Source organism: Amblyomma maculatum, chromosome 5 (genome assembly GCF_055883805.1).
Source record: "Amblyomma maculatum isolate TAMU_Amacu chromosome 5, ASM5588380v1, whole genome shotgun sequence".
Classification (NCBI taxonomy): domain Eukaryota; kingdom Metazoa; phylum Arthropoda; class Arachnida; order Ixodida; family Ixodidae; genus Amblyomma; species Amblyomma maculatum.
In genome coordinates this window covers 17,668,390-17,681,343 of record NC_139348.1, presented here as the reverse complement: position 1 = coordinate 17,681,343, position 12,954 = coordinate 17,668,390, and the positions used below count along the sequence as shown (strand labels likewise).

Here is a 12,954-nt window from a genome sequence, read left to right as displayed (position 1 = left end):
ACGATCATAATGGTAATGTAGTTTTCGGGATATATTTGTCTTCGAGGTAGTTAAGCATTTGTCGGGATAATGACCAGTTTTCCTGGAGAGATCGGCTATCAAAGGCTGCTTTATAAGACGGGAAATAGGCGCGGAGCTCGTTGCGCAGTGCTTAGTAATTGGCTCTATCATATAACCGGAGAGTCTTTCCTGGATTGCGGCGCGGAGTCAGAATAAATTATATTCTGTGTGGATGACTTTATGATCACTAATTGCCCGTAAGTAAGTAATGGACGAACAACTTTCGGGATGACCTGTTAGTATTAAATCTAGAACGTTTGCCGATTCATTTACTACACACGTAGGTTCTAATACTAGTTGGGTAAGATCAAAATTAGAACAAATATCGATGAATTCCTTAGTGTCCGCCCGGTTATCTCTAGAATTAGACAGGGTATTTCAGTCTATCGTCGGGTAATTGAAATCCCCGAGAAGGATAATGTGAGCATTGGGATACTGCTTAGTTAATTTAGCTAATATGATATTTAGCTGATGGCGAAAATTGGGTGACTTGTGCCGTGGTCTGTCGCAGACACCCAGCAACACTGATTGTGGTGCTGCTCGGCAACTGCGCCAGATTATTTCAAGATCGGATGAAATGTTTATATTAGTGCATGATAAATGATTGCTCGCCGCTATCAAAACGCCTCCCCCTCGTGCATGTTTGCGGTCTGAACGGAAGAGAGTGAAATGCGGCAGATCAGCAAGCACTTCATCATCGCCAATACCATCTGTCAGCCACGTTTCCGTTAAAACCAGCAAGTTACTATTCGACGATAGCAGCAAGTTTAATACGAGTTCGCACTTTGGAATGAAACTGCGTACGTTAGAAAAGATAGCGGAAAAAGAAAGATTATTACAATGACATGTTCGGGGACGTTGCTGTTTAGACTGTGTTCGTCATGATTGCTGGATTTCTTTTCCTGTCTACTCAGACTCGTCGAAAGAATAGCGTTTGGTGCCTACATGGAGGGTATTGTACGCAAGGAAAATTTAACCTTCTTGGATTTGGCGAAGGCGACAACTTGTTTTCTAGTATTTTGAACTCGGCGGGAGAAATCCTCGCCAATGCTTAAGTCAGTTTCCTTTTAGTTTGCGGCCGTTTGAGAAGATCAATCAATTGTTTAGTCTTAAAATGAACAAAAGACAGAAAAAGTAGAAAGGTAGGCTTGAAAATCAATATGCAGAAGACTAAGGTAATGTTCAACAGCCTCGGGAAAGAACAGCAGTTTACATTAGGTAGCGAAATACTGGAAGTAGTAGGCGAATATGTCTACTTAGGACAGGTAGTAACCGCAGATCCGGACCATGAAAAAGAAATAACAAGAAGAATAAGATTGGGATGGAGCACATTTGGCAAGCACTCGCAGATTATGACTAGCAGCTTACCGGTATCGCTCAAGAGGAAAGTATACAACAATTGCATCTTGCCTGTACTCACCTATGGGGCTGAAACGTGGAGGCTAACCAAGAGAGTTCTACTTAAGTTGAGGACAACCCAGAGGGCTATGGAACGAAAAATGGTAGTGGTAATATTAAGAGATAGAAAGCGTGCAGAGTGGGTCAGATAAATAACTCAAGTTAACGACATTCTAGTAGAAACTAAGAAGAAGAAATGGACATGGGCAGGACATGTAGTGCGAAGAGAGGATAACCGATGGTCGCTGAGGGTAACAAACTGGATTCCAAGGGAAGGAAAGCGTAGCAGGGGGCGGCAGAAAGTTAGGCGGGCGGATGAGATTAAGAAGTTCGCAGGGGTCAAGTGGATGCAGCTAGCACAGAACCGGGTTAAGTGGAGAAATATGGGAGAGGCCTTCGCCCTGCAGTGGGTATAATCAAGCTGATGATGATGATGATGATGATGATGATGATGATGATGATGATGATGAAAATGAGCAAGCTTTACTATTATGGGGCGCGGACGTTTCGTACTGTGACGCCCAAGACGGTGCGCACGTTCTATGTCTTTAGTGTCTAATGTTAAGACCAGGGTATCGGAACAAATGTGAATAATGCGGACTTCAGACTCGGCAAATGTCTCGGGTGGTGTAGTATCCGGAAGGCCATAAAACATCAAATTGCACCTCCGTGAGAGGTTCTCGGCGTCATCAATTCTATCCTCCAGATCGTATATCGCCCAAGCCTAGACGTCTCCTCCGCGGTACTCTGTACTTTTTCTACGCCTGTTGACAAAGTTTCAAGGTTTTGATAGTGGATCTCTAAAGCGGCAATCCGCTGAAGTAAAACAGTAATAGTAAAACAGTCTGTTGTCGCTAGCTTGTTTTTAATATCCTGAACGTCACTGATTAGAGTAGCCTGGCCAGAGGATAAAGTTCAGCAAGCACCTCCTTAGTAATATCAGGCTCCGGATTCATTTCTAAATCCCCAGATAACAGTCAAGATTCGTACAGTTTCAAAACAGCGACGTCGACACAACACTGTGGGCTCGGAAGCTGTACCAGAAAGTAGTTGCTAGTTTTCTTTGCATATAAAGTGTGCAGTTTACTGCATGCATATTACTGGCGTGATAATCCCGCGATAGATAGGATGGCGCCATTCCCACCCCAGTTGGAAACGGGGCGGCAAGAAGCGTGTTCGTGAAGATTGCTGCGAATACCTTTAAAAAACCGAGTTAATGTGAAATCACAAACAATGGGTAGGCTGTACCATGGTGGCGGTGAATCGCACCTTAATACAACATCATGGAGGGAATTCAGTATTCCTGGTTTTGCTCAAACCGAAGTAACAACAGATTGATTGACTGCGGTATATTGTTGAACAATACTCTGGAGGCGCACTTCGTAACAACAGGGTAGCAAATATGTTTTGGTAGAGAGCATATTTTCAGGAGATATGAAGAAGTAAGTGCGGTTCTTCTATATTTTATGGAGGCTTCTTTGTTTCAAAGTACAGAGCGTTTATGGAAGAGGTTCTATACACACCAGATATAAGACGCAAGCCAAGGTTATGCATAGGGTCTAGGCATTTTAGGTATGATGCTCTTCAAGACCCGTACACTACACAATCGTAATCCAAGCAAGATCGCACACTAAAGTTATAAATGCGCAGAAGGCATATTCTATCAGACTCCCATTGTTTTTTGAAAGAACCTTACATATATTTAGGGATTTGGTAGCTTTCCTTTCAAGAGCATTGATATGAGGCAAGAATGTGAATTTTCTGTGAAAAGTTATCCCCGGAAATTTGTGCTCATTTTGAAGTGGTAATTCGGTCTCATTTAGGGGCAGAGAGTTTTAGGTTTGTATTCCACATCTGAGCGAGAACATAACTGCCACTGTTTTCTGTGGCGAAAACTGAAATCCATTTTTGTCTGCCCATGTCACTAGTTTATTTATGGTTAGCTGTACTTGCCTCTCACACGATGATACATTGGAGAACGTGCACGCCGTTTCAAGATCATCGACGTAGACCGAGCACATAATATATTTTGGTATAACTTTGGAACAGGAAATCATTTTACTAGAAATAGTGTTGTGCTTAAAATTGTCGGGCCTTTGGTCCTCGGCCGTGAGGATCATCATTTTTTTGCCTAAAGCTTTTTGACAGAGTGGTACCGAGACGCACCTGAAATGTACATTAAATAGGAAATTATTCAGAACTTTCATAATTCTGCCACGGATCCGCGTAGGTCGCGTAGTATTCCGAACCACCGGGTTGTATTGTACGCTTTCTCTTGGCCAATAAAACGACCAGACAATGTTGTTTGTGTATAAAAGCCTCTCTCGCTGCGTTTTCGAGGCGAACCAGACTGTCTGTTGTTGAGCATATCTTTCTAAAACAGCATTTGTGGATTCCCAAAAGTTCACGATATTCAGGAGTAAACGTTAATCTGTGTTAAGAACGCTTTCAAATGATTTGGCTAGACAGCTGGTGAAGGCAATAGGTCTATAACTGATTGGGGATGTCGGTGGTTTTCCTGGTTTTAGGAGCGGTACAATTGTCGCTTTCTTCCAAGCCTCTGGGAGTATTTCGTCAATTCATATTTTGTTAAAAAAAGTCAAAATAAGTTCTATGAACACTCATTTCGATTTCGAGCATTGTGTAATGTATTCGGTCAGAACGGGGTGCAGTTTGTTACCTGCAGATAAGACACTTTTTATTTCTTGGATTGCACTTAGGTGTTAGGTACTCCTGGTTTGGGCTTTCACTTATTGGAAGTTTTCACTTTCCAGCTGGTCGTTCGTACTTAAGAAAATGTTTGTGTAGTGTGAGGAACTTTAAATTGTGGAGACTGGTTCCCTAACATGCTCATTGGCTCCTCTGTACTGGTTTGTACACCCGGGGTCGTCAGAAAAGAAATGACGCCATTTAATTTATGTACCTGCTCCCATATTTTTTGGGTGTGACAACTATTGATTGATGATATGTAATTTTTTCAGGACGTTTCTTCAGTATTACGGTGAATGTGCCCAGCTTTATCCCTCGCCTTTATAAAAAAGTATTAGGCTTTCAAACGTGGGGTATCTACGAAAGACACCTCATGCTTTATTTTGTACTTTTTTTGCTGCTTTGCATTCTTGTGTGTACTAATATTTATGTTGTTTTTTTTTTCTTACCACTCCGAACTCCGAGGAATGGAAAGTAAGCGCAGCGAGGATACAGACTGTAAACTTATAATTCAGTTCATCCACACGGAGGCTATTGAGTATAATTCCTCCAAACGAACTTCCGATTTAAACAGTGACCAGTCAGCCAGGTGCAATTTCCTATGGCGTAGTTTCGTAGGAATGATTGGTGGGGAAGATAAAAGGCAAATAACCACATGCAGGTGATCACTCTCATAAGGGGCGTCTAGAACATCTAATTTAAAATCGCTAAAAACAAAGGGTGAAAGGAATGATAATCTAAGCAGCTCATTTTTCTAGAGTTTCTTTCCAGTGTCTAGCAGACAGATATCGTTGCCTAAATTAAAATCTTCTAAAATATGACATCTAGCATCAGTTAGTTCACTTCCCAAAAATAACCAGTGAGTATTAAAATAATCGAATATGAAATATGGTTCTGGAAGCTGTCGTAAAAGTTCTTCGAAGTCAGGAAGGGTTGCGCTTAAATGTGGCTAAGCGCACGAGTATAGAAAACTGGGAGAGTTGGAATGGACTGATCGTAAAGCAGAGCGAAACACAGAGCAAAGAGAAACAGGTGACCACACGAGCACTGTCTAACAACTGAATTTTTAGTTCTAGGAATGTCGTTATGCACAAACCAAACACTACAAATAAAGCAAAAACCAGAATCATGATAAAACTGTGAAGTCCTTTAAGAACCCCACGCGTGCGCAGAGGGAGGATTAAACAGGTCAACAGAACTAAGAAAACCTGTAACCTCCTGCATGACAAGCATCCGCTAACACCTGGTTGCCAAATATTCACCGAGTGCGCGAATCTCTTTCTTTTTCCAAAAGATTGATGGAATGTGTAGCTACGCTAAGAGTCAGACATGAAAGTTTCAATGAATGAGGAACGCCATGTTTAGGAAAGTAATTATTTGATCGAACAATCTGGTTCGTGATTGGTCCTGTGCAGTTATTACGCTTCTCTCTCTCTCTTTACGTTCAAGAGAGCTATTCCAACTCTGAAACAGTGACGAAGAAGGGTTATATCCATTGCCTGCTCACATGCACTGGAGGTCTGCGAATGAGAAGCGGATGAGCGGTTTCCGGCTTCTCCTGTTGAAGGGAAGCCGTTTGGGCTGCCGCCTGAGAGACCGGTGGGCCGTGAACACTTAATTTCGCACCCTTAAAGGTGTAACATTGTCCCCGGGCTAAAGCCTATGGGTACAGCAGCACTGCTTCACCGTGGAACATCCTTCGTTGTGCAAATGTAACTTGATTGGCGACGAAAAGTGGATGCTGCGTTCTGTTGAGACCGCCGAGCGCGGCAACCCTTACAGTGCTCAGGACAATGCTGCAGCGGTTTTTGGCTTTCAGAGCACATTTGTCTCTTTCACTTTTTTCTTATAAAAACCTCTTCCATTTTAAGTCACGTAGCCTACCGGACACCCTTGATTGTTAACCGCCGTGTCTTACCCCTGCCTTGCCGTTTTTAATTAGAATGTTAGCCCGGGCACAGCGTTAAAGCATTAAGGTGAGATATTGTCTAGTGCGCGTTTCTGCGATGACAGAATAGCTCTAGCTGTTCCTGCCAGGAGCGTGGATGGCCCTTCCCAAGGCTGTGCCTGGGTAGAGGCCATGTCCTGTTGTGGTGCGCCGCCACCACGCACCACGACATTGGAGTAGTTTGGTTCAGCAGTGAACACGGAAGTGCTCTGTGAAAGACGGTAGCGCTGACGTGACACTTAAATGTTATATTTCCTCTACTTTGATTCTTATTATTTCCTTTCCCTTCTTCCAAGATGGCCTTGACCGCGAGTGCGCGACCTGTTCACCAGCACAATTTGCGCTGTGTAGTGCAACTTCACACTCGTCGAGTTTGTGGTCATTTGAAGCACATTTTGCACACGTTTGTTGGCCACGGCAGCTCTTGGAGCCATGGCCAAATTTTTAGCAGTTGAAGCAATGCCTAAGGCTCGGGATGTAAGGTCGGATGTCTCATATAGCCTACTTCTATGGAGCCGGAGTCTGGTGTAGTACAGTTATGACTGTGTGCTTCGTTGGCACTTCTTGGTTATCTTTTCAGATTTTAATCGTCTGCACTCAGATTAAACTTTGTTCGGAAAGACCCTTTAGCCGAAAGGCCTTCGGTGAGGTACAGAAAGTCCTTTTCTGATATCACGACTTGAACAGTGTTCATTGATCTGTGGGCAGTGACTGTTATTTTTGGATGTCCCCGAATGGGACAGGTTTATGCATTCTTGTGTTTTCTTCTCTGCTTTGTAGTTCGAGCAGAAGCTCGCCGCTGGCCAATTTGCTTACTTTGTATACAGGGCCTAGGATGTTTTAAGGACTTCGAAACTACAAAGGGTGAAATTATCCGGGCGTGTTTTCTAGAGTTATCATTGTGGATGACGTGGTACTTGGGGATGATTCTTGTTTCGGGAAAAAGAATCCAGCTGCACATCTGTGCGCCTTCTTTAAGGTGATAATTTGGTATTGCAGAGGATGTCATAAAATATGCTGTTCAGTCAGGATGGCAGCCATTCCCCAACACGGGGACGAGGCAGCAACTCGAAAGCCCTGCCCTGACTATAGCCAAATGTGCCATAACACAGGGTGTTAGCCACACAAGGGTAACCCTGGTCGCCAGGAAAAAAGGAGGGACAAAGAAGAGAGAAGAGAACAGGTGAGGTGTGAGAAAGGGGGTAGGAAAGTGAAAGATAGAGGGGAGGATAGAAAAAGGCGACTGCCGATTTCCCCCGGTCAGCCCGGAGGTGCCGTCTATGGCAAGCGTGGACCAGAATGGTATGTTGCCTCCACCGCGGGGCCTTAAAGGGCCAAACACTCGCTGTTCGCTCACACAACAGGATCCCCTTTTCCCCAGACACGATGATGTCACACATGGCTAAGCGTGGATGCTTGGGGTCCGTGGTGCCGCAAGTGCACGCAAACATCTGCTTTAACAAATGCTCCAAGCGGGAATGCAGCATGATAGAAATTATACAAACCATTAAGCGGAAGACGGCCCCTACACAGAACGATAAACAAAGCGCGCGCAGCAGCAGACGACCACAATGCCCCGTTTGCTTACACCATTCGCGGACGACGACGTCGTCTGCACTCGAATAGAGCGTCGTCTGCCCCACGCCTGTTACAGTAGGCCGTTCTTTTTCATTCCCTTGCCATGGCATTTGAGAAGTGTTTTTGACTGTAGTTTTTCCTAGTCTACACACTTTGAACGACCGTTACTCTTAGGTCAGGTTTATGTTTGCGAGATTCGGAGAAATACTCAGAAGATAACAAGCCTGTCGGCGGTATGTAGAGCTTCGCAACATATATTTTAACCAGAATTTTAAAAACGCATTGCCTCCACAATTGAATAACATACTTTGTCATTTCTTCAAAACTCTCGCCAACATTCAATGAGCGGCCACCTCTCCTGGTGGTCTGGGCAATGAGAAGAATGTTGCGGCAAGTTGTGATGAGATGGTTTAGTATAGGTCACCCTCCCGATTCCCACAGCCATAAATATGGTCCCTGGAAAACTTTACTAGTCTCCCGTCTCGCGCCTGCTCCCAGGTGGCCTCCGCAATGCATTCATAACTCTATAATTGCATTCTACATGCTACCTCAATGCGCGGTGACTGCGAAAGCCCAGTAAGCAGTATTCGTGTTTGTTTCTTTAAAGATGTGATTCTTTGTGTTTATATCCCCACTTTACTTAACGAAGGTGAACGCCTTCCTCAAGAAAGGATTTCGGTCATTTCTGATCCAGTCATTCCAAAATTATCTGGATAGCATTGACCATGATGCATCACGCTGAGAATTATTCCTGATGAATACTTGCTACCATCACTGATTATAGAGGTGGCAGACTGATTATAGGGTAGGCAGATGACCTGCTTCCAAGCCGCCTTATATTCGCAAGCGCAGTGAATTCAGAAAGAGCCTGAATAGAATTTACATTTTAGAACATTTGTGTCTTATAACTTTAGAAAACTGTGAGACAGCCATGCGTAACTAGGTAGGCCTTTTTCAGGTGAAATCGTTCTAGCGGTCCTTCCAAAAGTCATTTAATAAATCAAGTTAACTTGTTGCACTGAAATTGAATATTGCCAGTGCCGTTTGAACACCGCATTTCTTTCGGCTAAGCGGTAGAGATAATATTTGAGGAAAAAAAATGGCATGCAGGTGCATGAATGAAAGGTGTCGATCGAGAGTGACAATCTGTCCAATGTAAGGTGTATGCATACATGTTTCAGTAATTAGTATATACTGCCTATTAACTGATGACCGCTTGGCCAGCCATATCTTTCAAGTTTTTAACTGAATTATACCGAGTTCTTGTGTTGTTGGTCTATTTGAAAATTGACCTTTCCGAAACCAAAGCCCAATATATCTAGAATTTGGGACCCCGTACAGCTGGTTACAGCGTTTTTGTTTAATGCCGTATGCACTATGCATCTTAGAATTAGCCCTTTCCCTCTTTTCTCAACTGCGCTTCTTTATCCCTCCTTCCTTTTTTGCTTTATCTATTTCGTTTCTCACGTATTATTATAACTCTTTAGTTCAACTTGCTGCCATTTTTCTAAAATCTCACAGCTCGGAGCCCCGCGGCTTCTCCCTTTGTTTCCTTTCTACCTGGAGACAGGCTTCTCGTCTAGTCCCTCAGCTTTCACTTGTTCAGCCTTCCTGTTAATTTTCGCCGCCAGATACATGCGCCGATCATTCATTCATTCATTCATTTTGTGCGTGCTTCAAGCCGCATTGCTCGCCGTTCGCGTCGTCAGGAATGGTTTTAATTTCCTAATGCACCTGTTCACCGTTCGGAGCGGATGACGAGCTGCAGTCGGCGCTGTTCGCACGTGAACGAGCATGACGTTTTCTGCTGAGCTGGTTGCACAAAGGGCGTTCAACATTCGCTTTGTTGTCGACGGTAACGCAGCTTGAGAAAACTACGCATAGCAAGCATGGTTTAAAGCGTTCCCGTTGCGACAAGTAAAAGGAACACGATACCAGCAACGTCGACCAACCGCAGCATTGCCGGCGCGTAGCAACGCGACGGCGGCGATGCAGCCTACTACGCTCCGATACGCTCCGACTGCATGCAGCGCCACCGCTGCATGCATTACGAGAGAAGACAGCCCTCTCTGTGGGGAAGAGCGTGGGGACGTCAGACTATCAAGTTGTTCCAAGGACCATGCACATATGTTCAGCGGTCTTTCCAAAAATACTGCGCTTCTGAAATGGGTGTTCATGCTTTAACAATCTGTTCTAGGATGTTCATGGTCCCTCTGCACCAAAGCATGACGCCATAGGTGCTCCGTGAAATTAGTAAAATCCCTTTAAATCTTTCGCTTACATGTATTCCAATAGGCAAGCGTCATGTTTGTAAACAAAGGTGGCGCTGCGATCGGCAGCGACATAGGGTGTATGCAAAAACGCAGCGTGCCTACACTGAGCCAAGCGACGCTGCCTTCGAAACCAGTTCGCGCGTGCGATTATTCTGCACTTGTGCGTAGAAATGGTTTGGGTTATGCCTGGAGCATACTTCACTTCAGCACTTTTTCAGCCGAATACTGCTGGAATTACTCGGTGAAGAGCTGCATTGGCTTCCTTCGCTGTGACCTCACCAGCGCGCGTCTACAGTGGGCGGCTGTATTGGCTGATTAAGTTAAATGAAAATAAGATAGCGCAATGTATAAGAAAAACTAATAGTCAACACTGTTCAACTCCCGGGCCTATTGCTAGCGCAAGAAAGGCGGACAACGATATGCATGACTGGAAGTGTGTTTTCATATGACGACTCTTTTGATGGGCTTTAATTCTGCTGCTCCAAGCACCTTCACTCTAAAAAACAATATTACCGGCAACTATAGTAAACTAGAAATCATATTTTTAGCTCACTGTACCAGCAACTTAAGTCATACAATTTATTTGAATAACAAGGACTCAATATTTTAGTTCTTTGTAACATCAACCGATACTGCGCTGCCAACTTGTTTTATCCTGGTCGATCAACAAACAAAAAAACGTTTCACGTCTCTTTCATCGTATATAGGACGTGCCAAGGTCATTCACGGGTTAATATATACATATGCTCTCACTTTGTTCTTGCTCTATAGGAAAGGTGCACGAGCGCAAATGCAACGTTCTCCACGATGGCTTGCAGCAAAATTTAAGCGATCTGCTGATCTTTTTTTAATATACTTGGAACATTTTTATTCAAAGGCGCATCATCTAATTCTGCTTATTTTGCACCCCTCATTGTCAAATTCACTCCATATACGGAACACAAATATCCTGCTCGAGCTAGGTTGTACGTGGATATTTCATACATTCGTCGGGTTCTTCAAACGAAAATTTCGAAAATTTATTAACCTGAGAAATAACGCTGCGTGACATTGCCGGGATACTAACGATGCTTACTCCCTTTCTAGGATCGGTAATGAAGATTCACTCGTTTAAACTCGCGAGAGTGAAAACAGAAAAGCTATGAGACCGGGCCTGCACGTTTCGGCATTATCGCACTGGAGTGACCACTCGAGATAACTGCAGTTACCTTCGCAGCAGCTTTTGCGTTCTTTGCTGTGCACGCGTATACACGGACAGTACTGCGCAGGTGAATGGGAGTCACAGCGCGCCTTATACGCACACGGAATATCGGGTCAAAACTTCTTATGACTTGATAGTATATACAAAAAAATGTGCACAAGATGCAGGCGTTTGCTATTTGCGCTCTTCGTCTTGCGACCGAACAGCGACCACGTAAATTGAGAGTTGCAAACTAACTGATCAAGTTCTAATGCAGAAGTGCAACGCACGTTAGCCGCGAAGGCAATCCGTCGCAGAAGGGTCTACTTGTCACAGTCAATGCCGCTGCCCTTTGCTCTCATATCTTTATCCGACCGCAAGAAACGTGAAAACAGATGCCATTTTCTTTTCTGTGCCTCGGAGGGCAATCAACCGCACCACAGCTTGTAGGAACATCAAGAATTATGCTCGAAAACACAGCAAGCGCCGCGCATCCAATGCAGACGGCGCGGGTTTTTGCCTACACCCCGAAAACTCCTGCTGTCGCCAGCGCCGCCACATCGCCATTGACGTCCCGGGCTGACGCTTCTGTATAGGCGTTAGGCCTACGTTTCACGCCCAGTTTGCTGCGGCGTCACGAGAGCCCCCTTTGTTTGTAAACACGGTGTTGATCTGTAGTCATCGACGCACATGCATGCACCGTCTTTAGATGGTGCCATGCTTAGAAAAGCAGCGCAGGCTGACAGCGGCATAAGACTAAAGAAACGCTGCGGCGATGTGCTATGATCAGACTCCACAGGTCTCAAAATCACGTTTCTGAGTCTCTATGTACTCACTGATCTATTTCGCAGAGGAAAACGTATATTCGTGTAGAATATGGTAGAAAAGTGCTACTACAAAAGAAAAGACTTTGTGATGCTGCTTACGTTGACCAGAAGAGACGCAGTGGACCTCGCCTTTGCTCACCATGGGTCAAGGCATCCAAGGTCCAGCCTTCTTAAAGGTGGAGAATCTTGGCAGCACCGGAATTCAAACCATAAGGCTCAAGCGCTACAGCACATCACATGCATATACGATAGGCGTTTACAATATAACAAAGGCGTCTAAAACTCCGCGTCACGAGTAATAAATAAACATTTTCATGGGAGCCCCTCTGTGTTGCCGGACTGCTTAGAAATTGTGCTCACCTCTGGCGGTCTTCAGAGGGTTCCCCGACGCGTAGCCGGATGAAACGGACGAAGACAACCCAGTCGTCCCGGGCGGGCCTCACACGAATGCGGTAGGTGCAGTGAAGAGGGCGGCCCCGGTTGCGGTCGGTCACCGGCGGGCTCTCCACACCCTGGTATATGTCTACGGTCCGGTTGCAGCGGTCATCCTCGTCCGCTGCACGAAAGACAACGAAATTAGGCACTTGGTATTATACCAGGTTTCCTGTTCTGGATTAGAAAGACAAGTACGTACCGTCCACGAAAAATTCTAAAAAGAAAAACGGAAATAGACCCCATTGGAGGGCGGAGACGAGACAATGAATATTTCCCTGCTTTCTCAATGGCTATACTCAAAAGTTTCCGCTGAAACCAGAAAGTCCGATGTCAAGGTACATCGTTGGAAAAACGCTCCCTGCGCAATGAATAGAGCAATACTTGATTCGAACTTGCAAGGAACGCCTTTCTTTCTCGTCCCATTTCAGTGGCACCCATCTACTAAAACGTGAATGGCTTTACTCGGTGGAACTTGCTTAAAACTCGTGAGGCGTGCTCACGGCAAAATGCATTCTTTTGCAACCAAACTTCGCTGGAGAAACTGCA

General features: G+C 44.8%; 1 protein-coding gene across 1 annotated transcript in view; it reads right to left on the bottom strand.

Annotated features, from left to right (window-relative positions):
* The window catches only part of LOC146187821 (uncharacterized), a 250,092-nt gene that overhangs the window by 146,522 nt on the left and 90,616 nt on the right, over positions 1–12,954 (bottom strand). Inside the window, exon 5 of the mRNA XM_084604926.1 lies at positions 12,334–12,529. Coding sequence (XP_084461052.1) covers positions 12,334–12,529 — 196 coding nt within the window. The remainder of the gene's footprint in view (positions 1–12,333; positions 12,530–12,954) is intronic.